The sequence below is a fragment of the Nomascus leucogenys genome, chromosome 7b, assembly GCF_006542625.1.
Source record: "Nomascus leucogenys isolate Asia chromosome 7b, Asia_NLE_v1, whole genome shotgun sequence".
Taxonomy (NCBI): Eukaryota; Metazoa; Chordata; class Mammalia; order Primates; family Hylobatidae; genus Nomascus; species Nomascus leucogenys.
This window is the reverse complement of record NC_044387.1, coordinates 92,682,925-92,701,729: the sequence shown is the minus strand read 5'-3', so window position 1 is coordinate 92,701,729 and position 18,805 is coordinate 92,682,925. Positions and strand designations below refer to the sequence as shown.

Genomic DNA, 18,805 nt, shown 5'->3' with positions numbered 1-18,805 from the left:
AACTTGTGCTGATTGATTTGTCTGCTTATGGAAACTTTCCTTAATGTACACTTGGAGACTATTTGTGTAAAATAGAAATTGAATTCAAGAATTGACATCATCGTTTGTGAAATCATTAAAAATACCTCTGCTATTTTAAAGATTTAAAAACACTTTTGGCCATGTGAAGGGTCTAGGATTTTTTAATGGTAATGTGGATCATTATAGGAATTGCTTTGCTATTTCCATATATATATGTATGTATACATACATATTATATATACATATATATATAATACTTTTTTCCTTGTGAACTTGGCACAAAAGCTATTGACTGATTCCAAAGCAAAACAGATTTATAAAGTTTTGAAAGACATTATTTGTTTAACAAAAAGGGAAAATTGGCAAGAGGATGAGGTATGACAGTAAATTGGAATTAAACATCAAATGCTGTAAAATGAGTTCACAAGAAAGCAAGGCAAATGTCTACAATTTTTGGAAAATGGCGATATCTAGCAAGGAAATATAACAATTAATGTTACATAAAATACTGTCGATATCCTTTACAAACTTATAAATCCAATATTAATTGTACACTAAACAGTATAAACGAACAGCAAAATTTATTTTGTAATAACATGTAAGAAACAGGAGATTTTTGAAGTTACTCATTGCACCCATATTATTCACTGAAGCTTCAACTTTGGGGACAGAGTTTTGCTCTGACACCCAGGCTGGAGTGCAGTGGCACGATCCTGGCTCACTGCAACCTCCATCTTCCAGGTTCAAGCAATTATCCTGTCTCAGTCTCCCAAAGTGCTGGGTTTACAGGTGTGAGCCACTCTGCCTGGCCATTCAACCCCAATTTTAAAATGCATGACAGTGATTTTGAAACTTTAATTCCTATAGAAAGTACACATAGATCCTATGTGTTGAAATGCAGATTCTGATTCATCTGGTGAGGACTGAGAATCTGCATTTCTAGCAAGCTTCAAGCTGCTGCTGCTGGTCCATGCACCACACTTTGGTTAGTAGGAGTGTGGGCTGTCTAAGGAAAAGTAAGCCGGGTTTCTTGAAAGTTGTTGGCATTGGGAGGATAGTTTCAAGTCTGTTTTTCCTTCTGAAGAGTACATGGAGAATAACAGATCTTTCTGAAACTCAAATATTCAACTACTTACCTTTTCTGTCCAGGAACTTTGAAACAAGCAGGAGCAGAAATGAGTGAGTGTGCACCTGTGTGCCTGTGTTTGTGTGTGCGCACTCGGGTATACAGTAGTGCCTCCATACTTGCATTAAGCAAAGTGTGTCAGCAACTCTCCTGTGACTATCCTCAATTTAGACTTGCATTCATCTAAGCATGCAAAGTTCAGAGAATTGTCAGGTTCAAATATACCCTATTTCTGAGGTTAAGCCCCAGCCTATTTCACACATTTCAACATTTTCCATGTGGATGCCGTTAAGGTTGCCTGGAATTTGGAGATAAGCCCAGGATTAGTCCTGCTTTAAAGTCACCATGAAGCCTTGTTACAGGCCTCAAGTTAAGTTGTTAAATGTATTTCTCAGAGCTTACTGGAAAAAAAAAATAGCCACATTCACTAACTTCGGTAAGCTTCAGATAGCAAAACACAGTGGTGGTTGTTGAAAACTTAGCTGCAGGCCTTTACCTTCATGTTTTATAGATGGTGGACTTATGTTCTGAGGCTAAAATGACATTCTGTTACCAAGCTTGCTTTAGGAAATATCTAAACTGAGAACTGCAAGATGGAATATTCACTTTTTTTAAAAAGCATTTTGAGAACTAGGTCAATCTTATTTAAGCAGATTTTTCTAAATCACTTGGTAATAGTTTAGCATTATTCTGTGATTATCTAATATTTTAGTATTTTACTTAATTGATATGAAACCCACTATTACAGAATTTAACAATTACTATATACTTATATTTGTTGTAAATATGAATTCCAAGTAATTAGCAAGTGACTCATGCTAATGACGTGTCTAAAATACTGGCTTTCTTATATTTTTGGTCATGTATAGCTATTCTATTGACCTGGAGGATGTAAAATATAAGGCAGCAATATTTGATTAAGTCTTGTTAAAGTTTAGTGCTTTTGGCCAAAGGATCTTGTAGAGTATCTGAAAAAGTTGATAGTGCAAAGGTGGTAAATAGTGCAAATACTGAACAGAAATGAAATTGGGATATATTTCTAAAAATAAATTTAAAGTGTAAAACAAACAAAAAAAATAACTTCTTAAAGGAATCCAACAGAATTCCTATATCTTCCTGTATTTTAAAATTTATCTATCCTACTTAATCTGATTTTTAAAGAGTTGGTGAAAAGAACTCTATACACTATAGGGTTATAGCTTTGGGGAATTTTCTAAGAAAAGTATAAGTTAATTATAGCTTTTAACAGCACAGCTACAGATGGATTAGAATAAAAAGGAGTAGAGAAAGTTTTTCTCTCTTAGAGGCCCTGTAAACAAGTGATGCCTTGGGGTATCTTCCTTTTCTTCTAATAGTAAAAGCAATCTTGAAAAGGATTCGCTAAACACACTTCTAAGGCCATGCATATAATTTAGATAGATAACATAATCTCCTTATTGATTAAATTCTCAGAATTTTATTTTACTTCAATGCTTATAGTAGCTTATTGGCCATATTGGAGATGTTTTAAATGTTAAAGCAGTCCTAATTTCTCCAAATATAAATTACCATGATTACTCCTTAAATGGCCACTAAATGAATTCTTCTGTTGATTCTGGAGATAAATAAATCGATGATAGATAGATAGATAGATAGATAGATAGATAGATAGATAGATAGATAGATTATTGTGGATCATATTTGATTAAATTAAGAGAATCTCTTCTCCAAAAAGTATAGACATTTATACTATAGTAGCAGGAGAGTATTTGGTGAGTAGAAATCAATAGCTGAGAGCAATCGCTTTCCCATGAGCATGCAATTCACTCAAACATCCATGGCAGCCCTCCATCACAACCTCTCCATGAAGAGTCACTATCATTCTCATTTTGATAAACAGAGACACTCAGAGAAAGTTAATTTACCAAATGTCATACAGTTAATAGTTGATGTTGGGATTCTGACCTGTGTTCATTACATTAATTATTTGTATTTCTCACAATTCAGAAAGGAGGAGTGATGCTCCTAAGTCCACTCAAGTGCTAATATACATCAACCAATACTCTCAGATGAGATTTTCATAGTCCAAAGCAAAAATTTGGAGTCTTTCCTATTTTATATAATTTAAAAATTAGGATGTATTATAAAAGATTAGAGAAGCATTTTATCACCTATTTCTTTCAAAATTTACTTTTGCATTTGATTATAAAATTATACTTTCAATTTGATTGCTTATAAGAATAGAATATCTCAATGAAAGTTTTATCTAAGCATTAAAGTAATGATTATCCTTAGAAATGTCCATTAGGAAATTCAAAAATCACCATTACTGTTCCTAAATTATCCGTTTTCTGTTATCCCCCTTCACTAACACTGATTACATTGACAGTCTACTTTCTTCCCAACTAACATGACATACAGAAACACAGTCCACCAAAGTTGCTACTGTACCAAAGGTGACGGTGATTTGGAACCAAGAAAATGTAGGTGCCAGTATTTTCAACCTTTTCAAAGGCTTTCAACTGAAAAATACCTCTGAGAAATATTTAACAAGAAATGTTCTACAAACCATAATTTTCTGCTACCAAGTGTTTCTCACTCTATTACCCCCCGGGTCAAAATTCTACTATAATAAATAGTTTACCAAGATAATCAAAAGTTACACTGGCCTATTTCTCCTAGTACCAGTCAATCACAAAGACTATTCACTTGGCAATCCACAGCCTCAGATCTTTATCGCCTTTTTCGCTTTTTGAAATCAACGCTTTATTAACACATTAAGTACCTATTTTTAGCCTGAGGTAATAATAATGACTGCTTTGAAATAGTAACCTCATTTAGAATTAAAAAGTGAATATGCCATTTACATTGTTTTTCAAAAATCTGAAAATTTCAGTTTTAGACAGTGGCTCTTATTAGGTAGTATTAAATGCATGCCTACCTATGCAACACGAGACAAAAACCTCTTTAAAATCAAACCTAAAATGACCAAGTTGATAGTTTAAAAAAAAAAAATATATATATATATATATATTTTTTTTTTTTTTAATTTGAGACAGTCTCGCTCTGTCACCCGGGCTGGAGTGCAGTGGTGCGATCTCAGCTCACTGCAACCTCCGCCATATTAATAGTGTAGTGTCAAACAACCTCATTTCTGTCATGTAAGTCCCAGTATCTATAGATACTAGGCAACCTCTGAATCAGTATTTAAAAGGAGTGTATAAAGACTAGTATTTTAACTGACTACCTCTGTCAAAGAAACTTCACAATTAGCACACCAAGCAGTCTGTCTTTTGCAGAATTTTTGAATACTATGAAAAAAAGATGTTTCTGTGACAAATAACATTTCCAAAACTTCAAATTAACTTCAATTAAAACTTCCAAAACATAATTAACCCATGTGATCTCAAGCTGTATTCTCTTTTGAGACATAAGAATAATATTCAATCAAAATATTTTACTGTCATTCTTTCTAACAGATATAGAGTTAAGTGTAGCTCCTTTGTGCAATAAAATATAAGGTAAATTATAAAATGTACTTTATAGTATATTCATACAATAGAAAGTAAATTACAAAATTATAAAATTTTTATAAGGTAACTATAAAGTTATAAAAGTATTAAAACTTATGTTTTTTATTTTGTAAGATACTATTACACTAGATTGTTTCTGTTATTGTTCAGATAGATAAAATAGCTAGAATTACCAAGTAAAAATATGTACCTGTGTCCTTTATAGTTTCTAATATTTATGAAGTAACACAAGCACAGCCTGGAGTATGTGTCATACTGGTAAATAACAGAGTAGATACTTTTCAGAAATAGGAACAAATTTTATAGTTCTAACTCAAATATTTCACCATTCATATGTACTTACAATAATATATTTTACAGTGTTGGTCCTGAAGCTGAAAGTAGAATTTGAGGCATTTTGTCAATACCTGTCTAATTTGCAACAGAGATTGTAATGCAAATTTCTTATAGATTCCCAAATGAAACCAATAGCTTCTCATTAAGTTTCTTTTGCATTTGGTCAATATTTTAAGAAATCACAACGTAGATAAAACTTCATAATCACCTTTCAGATGGAATCAGAAAGAAGCTCCCATTATCTTTTTTAAAAAGTCCTTAATGATTATGTGAATGGTAGCAGAATCAGATAAAATGTTATCAACTGTATCTTACCTCTCTCACTGAAGTCATCTACTAGAATGATTTCTGCTATCAGACTCCCTGGGGTTCGGTTAATTATACTGTGTATGGTCCGCAGGAGTGAAGTCCAACCTTCATTATGAAATGGGATAATGATGCTGGTGTTTGGCAGCCTTTCCAGATACATCTTGTGCTTACAGCTGGAGATGAGGGAAAAGAAAATGGTGTGTCAAATGCAAAACCCTTGTATATCTTATTCTGTTGTTTATTCATTATGTTATCAGACAACTGTGGCAACACGACTTGGTCTAATACTTTCCAACCAGAGTTTGTACAGCATGATTGTTATCCTGCTCTTTCACGGAATACGTTAATGATCTCCTTTCACACTCACTCTTAGTGAAACAACTGTTTTATCCTCTTTGGTATCAGGGTTTCAAATTCGTCAGTTTTTGAAATGTTGTGCTCTTGTTGATGTACATTTTTCCTGTTGTTATATAATAGAAATAAGGATGAATAATATGCATTAAAACTGTTTCCATGGAGCACATAATTAAGGTTTAGATGGATTTCCTAAATTTCCTAAAGAGATCTAAAAATTTAACTTCTATAATATTTATGTTTAATTAGTCAGTTTTAGTCATGGAGTGTTTCAATGGCCGGACAGTATTTAAAGCCTGAAGGGAAAAACAACTGTAGCCTCTAAACAGAATAAATTAAAATTTAATTTAAAATAACTCTTAACTGAGCACAACCACATAGTAAGATTAAATTAAGATCCAAATCAAGATGTCATCATATTCCTAGTGAAAACTCTAAAAAGAAATCTCAAGTTCATCTTTTTCATTGTTGGAACCATCTGAGAAGATGAAAAAGAAGTATTTTTAAAATTGTATTCCTTTATTCATTATTTAACCTAATAATTTATTATTTTAACAATATTCATTAAACAAGTAAATTTTGACATTTTCAGACAAAGAAAAGTGTTTGAAAACCCATCAAAATTATAACATGATATGGGCACAAAAATGCTGTAAAAACATGAAATTCGTTTTAGGATAACTTCAATGTCAAAAAATGTATATAATATGAAAAAGATCTGTCAGTAATTTCCATGGGAGTGTAGTAAGATAGATGTTTTTGCTTATAATTCACAGATCTGGAAAATATTCAGCATACCTGGTCATAATTATGCAGAGCCATTGATTCTTCTGAACAAAGTCAAAGAGCCCAACTAATTGTGCTTTGATATAGCAATATTCAGAATATTGTACCTACTTTTGAGAACCATCACACCCCACAATGTTCTTAGAATGAAGGTGATATTCCCAATGAAGCCAATTGTTTTTTAAACATTAGGACAAACTATTGTACCTATCACTTGCCTATTAATTAATTAAAGAGGAATTGCATTCAGAGTAATATCCTATAACCCATCAATAGGCACCAGGCACAGTGGCTCATGGCTGTAACCCTGGCACTTTGGGAGGCTGAGGTGGGAGGATCACTTGAGTCTTGGAGTTCAAGACCAGCCTGGGCAATATAGCAAAACCCCATTTCTACCAAAAATGCAAATATTAGCCAGGTATGGTGGCACACGCCTGTCATCCCAGCTATTCAGCTGGCTGAGGCAAAACAATCGCTTGAACCCAGAAGGCAAAGGTTGCAGTGAGATGAGATTGCACCACTGCACAGTCCAGCCTGGGTGACAGAGTGAGATTGTCTCAAAAAAAAAAAAAGAAAGAAAAGAAAAAATCAATAGGCTCATGACTTTTCAGAGTCATATACAATCCAATCAGAGAAAGGATAGACAAAAGAGAATGCAAGACCAATCATGTATGACAAAGGCTTTCTCTTTCAAAATGTTTTCGATAATTTCTATCTGCCTAAGCTCAAATTACTACTACACATGAAATATAAAAGAATCCATTCTATTCATTCATTCATTCATGTCACAATAATTTACTGAAGGTTTGATATAGGCCAGGCTTCAAAGTTGAGATAAAACAATGAACAAAATCTAGTTCTGAACTTCAAGACATTTATAATGAGAGATACAGAAAGACAAATAGTTACAATTTTAAAATGAAATGGATAGTGTAGAAGCTTAACAGAGTGCTATAAGATTATTTGAGAGAGGCCTATAAGCCAATTTGGAAAATGTTGTAGAAATTCAAGTGAGAATTGAAGGTGGCCTGCAGAGGACAGGTTCAAGGTGTATAAGGGAAGAGAATTCACACGACTTGGTAACTAGGAGAAGTGATTAAAGAGGACTCTTACATTTTGGACATGGGCAACTGATCCGATGAAATACAGAATGACATAGGAGCCTGTGTGAGGGACACATTGAAGGTTTCAAAGATTGAGAGCTATGATAATGAATTCAATTTTCACCATGTACTGTTGAGATGTCAAAACGACATCCAGTTGGAACGTAGCTTTCATATATCATATACACAACTATCTGTCAATTTTTATGTCTATCTATATATATGTGGGTGTGTAGCTCAAGGTAAAAGTCTATTTTGCTGGAGGAAGAGGCTCATGAGAGATAAGCTCTAGCAGATGATGCTGGCACATCAATGTCTCCTTAGCACTCAACATTCCAGTATAAGCCAAGAGGGTCCTATTATACATCTCTACAGATAGCAAAGTGAGTACTTTCTCTCATCTCTGCACAAAGGGCAGATCAGAAGTTCTGGGAGAAAGTAATTCCCCTAGAGCCATTATCAACCAACAAATAATGGACGTTAGAGAATAAATAGTCGTATGGTGGGAAAACCCTAAGGTGTGTTCTATATTGTCGCTCATAGTTTCCCAGCAGGATTACACCTCAGTTGCCCACAGTGATCAGCAGTTTGACAATGCATCTTTTACTGGCTACTTTCCCTTTTCTGTCTTCCTTTTTCACATTCCCTGCACCACACCACTCTACATTCTGTGATTACCTCCTAAACACTATTATAGTAAAATTTTTGTTTCAGGGTCTGCTTCTAGAGGAACCCAAACTTAGACATAGGCAAATAAGTTATATCTCATTTGGTATAGTCTCTTTGGAACAGTCTCTTGAATCAATATCCTGGTCAAGATTCACTTTGATCAATGTGCTGGTCAAATAGGCAACACTCTTACTTTTGTTGAGTTAGGAAGGTTGCAGTTTGTTATACTTGGAGATACTTTCAAATAAGTTTTTAAAAAACGATGATCACACATGCATTTCATTATTTCTTTCAGCTTTTGAATTATTACTGGTGCTCTACCCAGAGACATCTCTAGGCCTATGAAATACAATTATCAACACATTACAGTGGATACATAAAAATGGCCTCATCTTAATTAGCTGATTATTAGTAGTAACATTGCCTTTTTACATTGGTATCTGTAACTTATTTTTCAATTAGACTACATTATAAACTCCTTACTATTTCATGTCTGATGATTATGTATCAAATATGGAAAAGTCACACCACACTTTATAGATCAGACTATCTAGGTTCAAATGATAGCTTTGCCATTTACTGCCTGTGTGACAATGGGCAAGTTATTTACCCTCTATAAGATTAATTTTCTCACACAGGATAATGTGAGAGCAAAAAAAAAAAAAAATACCTCTCCATAATGTGCTAATGAGAATTAAATTGGGACATCTATGTAACGTACTTCATATAGCAACATATCTAATAATAGCAAGGGTTTAATAAATACTGTCATTATTATGGTCATTGTTGTTTACATTGTATTATTTCATTGTCAAATCCTCTGTGGAAGAAAACGTGGAACTAGGAAAGACAGGAACTGCAGAAGAGACAGTGAGAGACATTTAGGATACAAAGATGACTACATTTCAGTCTCTTCCCTTAAGGGTTCACAGACCAGTGAGCAGATATATAAAATGATTAGACTCAAACAAGACAAGTGACATAATAGATGGCACACAGACATTGAGAGCCTGAAGGAAGTGTGACTAACTTTGTCTGATAGAATTAAGGACGTCTTTATCAATGAGTCTGTACGCTGAGAACAGATCATGAAGAATCTTGAAAATGATTCTAAGGAATTTGGATGTTAGCCTGCAGTCAACATGAAGTACTTCAAATATTGTTAATCACAAGGAAGACCGGATCGTGTTTACATATTCCTCTGGCAGCAGGGCAGACAATGTGTTGCAGATGGCAAAGACTAGAAGCAGAAAGATTAGCCCTCGTAATAATTCTAGCAAAAAATAATGAGGGTGCAGATCTGATTTTCACTCTAAGGAAAGCCAGCTCCTTTGTAAAAGCTCTTAATCTGATTGAATTATATTCTAGCACTTCAGCTGCTCCAAAGGAAAATTGAATCACTGCCAAGCTCAGGCATTGTATTCAAGAAGTTGTGATCCAGATGACTGCCCCATAGTATTACTAGAAATAGTGAAGCACATCCAGGGCTTTATTTAGGCTCTGCGCCTGCATATTTTAGGTTTAATGTCAAGTCAGGTTGAGAATAAAAGTTTACAGATATGAGGATGATGTACCAATATGGAACTGACTTTAATAAATAAGTAAAATAAAGTCAAACACAATTTATATGCTTTTTATGGTTACAAATGCATAGCAAATTCACAAATACAATAAGAAAACAGGGACAAACTGAAACGTGTTGAAATAGGTTTCTAGGAATATGGGTATAATTATTGCATTTCTTATTGCTGTGTTATTTTCAGATAAGCATTTGCATAAAATTACCTTGCAGTTTAGGAATGGCTCAGAGGTAAGGACATCTCTTTGTTGACTAACAGTTTATATAAATGGATAAAAACTAATTCTTCAAATTTTAAAAGCACCAGGAAGACAAAATAAATAGTTTACATTATTTAAAAATTTACTTGAGAGAAATGACAAGTTGTGAAGGCATTTAAAAATCCAAAAAAAATAACCCAAATTATTTTGTAAACATTCTGCTAAGTCTTTCACAGTAATGAAACTTCAATGGCAAATTTTCTCATATTCTTCTGTTTTTCCAAAACAGAATACATAAACATTTTCTGATTTTTTTATATTGGCATTTGCTAAACAGAGATTTTAAAAATATAGTTCAACAGTATTGTTTAACACATACTTAACATTTATTCTTTTCATGGTTACACTAATTTACCTTTTTTATTTCACTGATTTTATTAAAATAAGTGGTTTTTCAACAATAAAAAAGGCCAAAAAATAAATTTTAATTACAAATACTTGAAAAATTCCAGACTTATCAGTGACTTATTTTTGTCTAAAAGAGATACTTTAGTACGTATGCAACAATGTCAATGTTTATATTACAGGCATTTAGGTTAACTTTCATTTGGAGATCTTAAAACCTTCACATATTCTTCACCATCACTTAAACATTACTTCTCACTGCCTATTGTTGTGTGTTTTGTTTTGGAAAGGGTGTTACAACTCACATTTAAAAAATTCTAACTCTGGGATTGTAGGTTTTGAGTAAAATGTTTGAATATTTCAATCTTTAGATCATTCTGTTAGCTTATTCAAAGTATGGCTTTATTTTCTGTTTGGTTTTGTTTTTTTCTTTTTTTTTTTTAACTTATATAATAACAATAGTCAGGAGGTTATATGGTGGTAATAACCATCCCCAAATTTCAATGACTTAAAATAATAACTATTCCCTTTTTTGTTCCTTTACCTGTTCAACACTAGTTGGAAGGAGGGTCTCTGCTCACTGCGGTTAGCAGAAATAGCCAACATCTTGATCACTGTCAATCATTGTGGTAGATATAAATGAGAACACTGATCGGTATCAAGCTAGTAATTAGATGATGTATCCCTAAAATGGCATATTGCTGTCTGCTTACAGCTTGTTGGTCAGAACTAGTCATGCAGCCCAGGGGCCTAGAATGTGTAGTCTCATATCGTACAGAAGGAATATAGTCAGAAACATTTGGTAAATGACACTAGTGAAATCAACCATTTTAGTCTTCTGCCTTCTTTAGAACAAAACAAGAAAAGAACATTTTACTTGTTGGACAAAATTTAATGGAAAAATGAAAGAGATTCAATTTCTTCACAGATGAAAAACAGAACATTTACAGTCCCACATCTATAGAAGCATGACAACAGAGGATATTAGAGCTGCAACTATATTTAAGAAATCATCCAGTTAAGCCCCCCATTTAATTGAGAATTGAGACAGAGTTTTAGAGCATTAAACATAAATTATTTTACAATCTAATTGGGAAGGCATTGTACTGGGTAAAAAAGTGATACAATGATGAGGTATTGTTCCTCAACTAAGTTTATAGTTTTTCTGAAAATTCAGTAATTATAGCCTACACGGGAGGTAACACAAGCAATTAATAAGAATCCAGCATTCTTTTGAGAAGTGTCTGTTCATGTCCTTCACCCACTTTTTGACGGGGTTGTTTGTTTTTTTCTTGTCAATTTGTTTGAGTTCATTGTAGATTCTGGATATTAGCCCTTTGTCAGATGAGTAGGTTGCAAAAATTTTCTCCCAATTCTGTAGGTTGCCTGTTCACTCTGATGGCAGTTTCTTTTGCTGTGCAGAAGCTCTTTAGTTTAATTAGATCCCATTTGTCAATTTTGGCTTTTGTTGCCATTGCTTTTGGTGTTTTAGACATGAAGTCCTTGCCCACGCCTATGTCCCGAATGGTATTGCCTAGGCTTTCTTCCAGGGTTTTTATGGTTTTAGGTCTAACATGTAAGTCTTTAATCCATCTTGAATTAATTTTTGTATAAGGTGTAAGGAAGGGATCCAGTTTCAGCTTTCTACATATGGCCAGCCAGTTTTCCCAGCACCACTTATTAAATAGGGAATCCTTTCCCCATTTCTTGTTTTTGGCAGGTTTGTCAAAGATCAGATAGTTGTAGATATGCAGTATTATTTCTGAGGGCTCTGTTCTGTTCCATTGATCTATGTCTCTGTTGTGGTATCAGTACCATGCTGTTTTGGTTACTGTAGTCTTGTAGTATAGTTTGAAGTCAGGTAGCGTGATGCCTCCAGCTTTGTTCTTTTGGCTTAGGATTGACTTGGTGATGCGGGCTCTTTTTTGGTTCCATATGAACTTTAAAGTAGTTTTTTCCAATTCTGTGAAGAAAGTCATTGGTAGCTTGATGGGGGTAGACATTTATGCAGCCAAAACACACATGAAAAAACGCTCATCATCACTGGCCATCAGAGAAATGCAAATCAAAACCACAGTGAGATACCATCTCACACCAGTTAGAATGGCCATCATTAAAAAGTCAGGAAACAACAGGTCCTGGAGAGGATGTGGAGAAATAAGAACACTTTTACACTGTTGGTGGAACTGTAAACTAGTCCAACTATTGTAGAAGTCAGTGTGGCGATTCCTCAGGGATCTAGAACTAGAAATACCATTTGACCCAGCCATCCCATTACTGGGTATATACCCAAAGGACTATAAATCATGCTGCTATAAAGACACATGCATACGTATGTTTATTGCGGCACTATTCACAATAGCAAAGAGTTGGAACCAACCCAAATGTACAACAACGATAGACTGGATTAAGAAAATGTAGCACATATACACCATGGAATACTATGCAGCCATAAAAAATGATGAGTTCATGTCCTTTGTAGGGACATGGATGAAGCTAGAAAACATCATTCTCAGTAAACTATCGCAAGGACAAAAAACCAAACACCGCATGTTCTCACTCATAGGTGGGAATTGAACAATGAGAACTCATGGACACAGGAAGGGGAACATCACACTCCGGGGACTGTTGTGGGGTGGGGGGAGGGGGGAGAGACAGCATTAGGAGATATACCTAATGCTAAATGATGAGTTAATGGGTGCAGCAAACCAACACGGCACACGGATACATATGTAGCAAACCTGCACATTGTGCACATGTACCCTAAAACCTAAAGTATAATAATAAAATAAAAAAAAAAAAGAAAAAGAAAAACAAAACAAAAAAAGATTGCTGCAAAGGGCATTGAAGATTTCTGCAAAGGGTAGTAAGTATAGTAAAGATGACATTACTAAAATCTTGTAACTAGATTATCTGTAGTTCCTTTCATCCCTGAGATTTTATTATCCTATGATATACATCATAATCCTAAATGCATGTGTGAAATATTACTAATGTTCACATTCAATTCCCCTCTCCTTCTAAGAATGCTATAAGATCATATATCCATCCCCACCTCCTTTAAGTCAAGACATGGTCATGAAATTAATCACTTCATTGATTAATGAAATGTGAGAAGTGATGCATGTTACTGCACGTTATTAATGTATGTATTAATAAACATTTAATTGCCAGTACTCCAAAAAAAAAAAAAAAGAATCCAGCATTCTTCACTTTTGATTACATAATCTTTTGGAAATGTCATTCTATCATTTGCCCTTTAAGGCATCTTTATACTAATTAAATTAATTAAATTATATAAATACTATAATGTTTTAAGGAGGGGTAGGCAATTACTTGATTAGCTCAAACGTTTTTGTAAGATGTGTGCTCTATCCTCCATAAATATTTTTGTAGATAAACCATTCAATAAAATGTATGACAAAATACCCATCACAAAAAATTTATGATGAACTGTCATGTGAATAGAGGCTCTAACAGCCACTAATATTTTATTATCAGGTGGCTAAAATAAGTAGAAATAGTGTCCACTATGCACAATATTCCTATAGTGGTTTTGCATATTTAAATAATAATACAGATTTTTGCCATTTCTATCTAATACTATGTCTAGGTATAATTATATTTGAGATTTCCTTTTAGTCAAATGTACTAATAAGGACCATATTTACCTTTCTACTTGATTCAACTGTATTAGTCTGTTTTCATGGTGCTGATAAAGATATACCCGAGACTAGGCAATTTACAAAAGAAAGAGGTTTAATTGGACTTACTGTTGCATATGGTTAGGGAAGCTTCACAATCATGGAGGGAGGGAAGGAGGAGCAAGTCAATATCTTACGTGGATGGCAGCAGGCAAAAGGAGAGCTTGTGCAGAGAAACTCCTGTTTTTCAAACGAATAGGTCTCGTGATACCCATTCGTTATCACGAGAACAGCACAAGAAAGACCCACTCCCATGATTCAGTCATCTCCCACCAGGTCCCTCCCACAACACGTGTGAATTATGGGAGCTACAAGATGAGATTTGGGTGGGGACACAGAGCCAAACCATATTACCAACTAAACAACTACATTTTTAAATATGAAACAATCATTTTCAAGGCATTGAATATCAAGCAACAAACAATAGCGGCTTTCAGAAACAGGATACAATTTCCCCTGCTTACACTCTAGCCTGAGATTCCAGGGCATGGTGAATTTAAAAGAAACACAGGCAGATCCAAATGATCTCCCTAAGATAAGAAAATGGAGCCAACAGTCCAGGGGACCAAGGTGGCTAGAGTTTGCAAGATAGAGCACTCTAAAGGAATGAGCTGTACACAGAACTTAGGGGATCTGCAGAGTCCTCCTCACATCTTCAGCTAAGCACTGATCCGTACAAGCATACAAAGGAACAACCCTTATCTGGGAATAAAACCCAAGAATGGATTAGAGGAAACAATGCCTATCATTCGTATAGGGTATAAAATAATGGTTATGGAGAATTAGGTGGAGTATGGAAAGAGTTAGATGGGTTTTGTCTCAGCAGGGTGGCAAATTATCCCTAGCCTAAATACAGCTCTGATCCAACTTAGCTTAAAAGCAAGATCTTATAGTATCAAACTGTTTTTACATAACTTAAATTCATTATGTAACAAAACTCAATAATATTTATAGTAATACAAAATATTTTGCACCTTTGAAGGTAAAATCACAATGTCTGATACCAAATAAAAATTGACAGCCATACACTTCAAAACTCATTTTATGAGGCCAGCGCTACCCTGATGTCAAAGACGGGCAAAGACACCACAAGAAAGAAAATATATAGGTCAATATCTCTGATGAACATAGATGCAAGAATCCTGAATAAAATACCAGCAAACTAACTTCAACAGAACATTAAAATGCTCATACACCATAATCAAGCTGGACTTATCCCTGGGATGCAAGGGTGGTTCAATATATGAAAATTAATTAATGTGATGCACCATATTAAAAAAATAAAATAAAACCACATGATTATCTCAATAGATGCAGAGAAAGTATTTGACAAAATAGATACATTTTTAAGGTAAAGACTCTCAACAAACTAGAAATAAAATTAATTCAACTTAATGCATGCCATATATAAAAAGCCCACAGCTAATATTACATGCAATTATGAAAAATTGAAAGCTTTTCCTCTAAGATCAGGAACAAGACAAAGATACTCAATTTTGAGACTCCTATTCAACACAGAATTATCAATCCTAGCTAGAACAATTCAACATAAAAAAGAAAGTTTTGTTGTTGTTTCAAGATGGCCTCAGCCACAGAGAAACAGCAAAACGGTGCATAAAGATCAATGCTGTGAACTTTAATCCAAGAATAAAAATGGGAATCTACTGGAATTGTGAAGGACACCCCAGATACCAAAAAGAAGACCATGTGCAAACAGCCCCCGTGTCAGCATCTGGCTGTCAAAAGTGAGTCAAGTCTCAATACATGAGAGGGGCAGAGAGTTTTCCTTTGTGACTCACCTTTCCACTGGGGATTTGTCCAGGCCAAGGGAGAGCCCTTTGTTTCTCCCAGCTTCAGAACTAACTTGGGGAGAGGCTTGGAGAAGCTGAGAGGGAAAGACATTGGGAAAAGTTGCAGCATTTTCCCTGACCTGGGGTTGAAAGTAGGATGCTATTTTTAATCCAGGAGCATACAGAGTCAGTCACTCTTTGGCAACCCAACAGTGTGGCTACACAGGTATTTTAGTCTCAGGCCAGGGATTGAAGTGCTTGCTCTGGAGTTTGGTAGGAGCCTCCAGAGCCAGAATTGAGCAGCAAATGTGGAAAGTGCCCCAGGAGTAGGCACTGGAATTGTGCCCTCCCCTTGCCACAGGTCTAGGGCAAGAGAAGAACTACTGCAGCCATGATTTCTCCTGGGTGAGGAGAAACAGACTTGGTGACCTGGAAACTCTGTGTGTGTGTGTGTGTGTGTGTGTGTGTGTGTGTGTGTGTGTGTGTGTGTGTGTGTGTGTGTGTGTTTGCTGGGTGCCCCAGTCTGCTCCCCTGAGATCAAGGTACAGAGGGGTCCTCTCTACTCCATGCCCAGGCGTATCTCCAGACATTCAGAGCACATGCTCACCTGGATTAACAGCCTGATCTGTCCCATCCTTCTTATGCAGAGACCATAGTGCAGCAAAGCACTCTTTGTTTGATGCCCAGGCAGATCTCCAGGCATTCAGAGCACTCACTCACCCATATCAATAGCCTGAGTGTCCACCATTTCTGTGGGGAGATCATGTGAAGTGAGGCCCTCTCCCCTCCATGCCCGGACAGATCTCCAAGCTTATAGAACATCCACTCTCCTGGATTAGGAGTTTAGGCTGCTCTCCCTCCCTGGGCAGAGAAGTTACCGCTCAAGAGGTTTCCCAGCTCCAGGCCTAGGCACATTTCTTGATGCTTGGTGGCTGCCCCCTGGATTCTTCCTTCAGGGAACCTTTAGGCAGACCTGCCTGGCTTGCCCCTGTCCATCTTGGCTCACCCGCTACAGCTGAGCAGGGAGCTCAGGCCACTGTGTATTCCAAGAATCAGTCCATTGCCTCAGGCAATATCTCGCAGTAAACAAGGATCAAATATATATACCCAGTGACATTGGCCACAGCTGACTTTTACCCAGAAGTGATATCTACTGGCCCGGAGCATGAACTGCATGGCCCAAGATAAAACCACCCAACAGAAGTTGGGTGAAGAAACAAAGCCAAAAGACCCTATCCAACATTCTCTACAGTCATACCCCCTAGGAAGGGGGTAGAGGGAAAGAACAGAAAACAACATTATAGGGAAAGAGAAAAAAAATCCGATTCACACAAAAATAATTACAAAAATTAGAAGTGCCAGGATCTCCAGATGAAAAGGAGCCAGCATTAGAATTTTTGGCACCAGAAAAAAAAAAATCTGAACATTGTGACAGCAAGAAAGGATCACACTCACTCTCCAGCAATATTCCCTAACCAAAATAGAAACCCCAACATGGCAGATAAACAATTGGATTGCAAGGAAGATGAATGATATTCAAGGCAAGGTTGAAAATCAACACAAATAAACTTCCAAAGAAAGCCAACAAATGAAGGAAGAGATTAACATCTTAAAAAAATAACCAGAGCTTCTAGAATTAAAAAATTCACTTAATGTATTTCAAAATACAGTTGAAGACTTTCATCAGTAGCTTATGCCAAACAGAAAAAGAATTTTAGAGCTCAAAGATCAGGTTTTCAAACTAACCTAGTCAAGCAAAAAACATTTTTTTTTAAATTAGAAAATGAATTAAGTCTTCGAGAAACATGGGATTATGTAAAGCAATCAAACCTATGAATCACTGGCATTCCTGAGAGAGAAGAAGAAAAAGTAAACAACTTGGAAAGTATATTTGAGATAATAATGCAAAAATAATTCTCTAATTTTGCTAGAGAAATAGGTATCCAGATGCAAGAATCCAGAGATCACCTGTATGATATTATGCAAAACAAACATTACCAGGCATATAATCACCAGACTGTTCAAGATCAACACTAGTTAAAAAAAAAAAAAAAAACTTAAAGACAGGTAGAGTAAAAAGATCAGATCCTCAACAGCAACAACAACAAAAGTCAGGTTAACAGCAACTTCCCAGTAGAAACCTTATATGTCAGAAGAGATTGCGGCCTATTGTCAGCATTCTTAAAAAAAAATTTAATGTACCACTAAACTAAGCTTTCTAAGCAAAAGAGAAACATTTTCCAGACATATAATCACAAAGGGAACTTATTGCCAATAGACCAACCTTATAAAAGATCCATATAGGAGTTCTTAACATAGAAACAAAATAATTATACCTGCTACCACAAACACACACTTAAGTACGTAGTCCATAGATTCTATGAAGCAACTACATAGCAGAAACTACAAAGCAACCAGTTAACATCGTAATAGAATTAAAACCTCACATATCATTATTAACCTTGAATGTGCACAGTCTAACCTTGAAGGTACGTGGTCCTACTTAAAAGGTACAGGGTACCAAGTTGGATTAAAAAAAAAAAAAAAGAACCGTCTAGCAGCTGTCTTCAAGAAAACCATCTTAAATGTAAGGATACCCATAAGCTTAAAGTGAAAGGTTGGTGAAAGATCTATTATACAAACAGAAAACAAAAAAGAGCAGGGGTCACTATTCCTGTATCAGATAAAACAGACTTTAAACTAATGACAGCAAAAAAGGGAAAAAGAAGGACATTATATAATGATGATAGGGCACTGCATAATGATAAAGAGTTCAATTCAGCAATAATACTTGACTATTCTAAATACATGCATACCAATATTGGAGCACAAAAATTTATAAAACACATACTTACTCCTACAAAAAGACATAGCCATACAATAATGGGTGGGGTAGGGGGGGCTGCAACAC

General features: G+C 35.3%; 1 protein-coding gene across 2 annotated transcripts in view; it reads right to left on the bottom strand.

Annotated features, from left to right (window-relative positions):
• GALNTL6 (polypeptide N-acetylgalactosaminyltransferase like 6) overlaps positions 1-18,805 on the bottom strand; it is a 1,250,255-nt gene that overhangs the window by 696,356 nt on the left and 535,094 nt on the right. For both annotated transcript variants that reach the window (XM_003257974.4, XM_012507976.2), the window contains one exon: positions 5,311-5,477. In XM_003257974.4, coding sequence (XP_003258022.2) covers positions 5,311-5,477 — 167 coding nt within the window. The remainder of the gene's footprint in view (positions 1-5,310; positions 5,478-18,805) is intronic.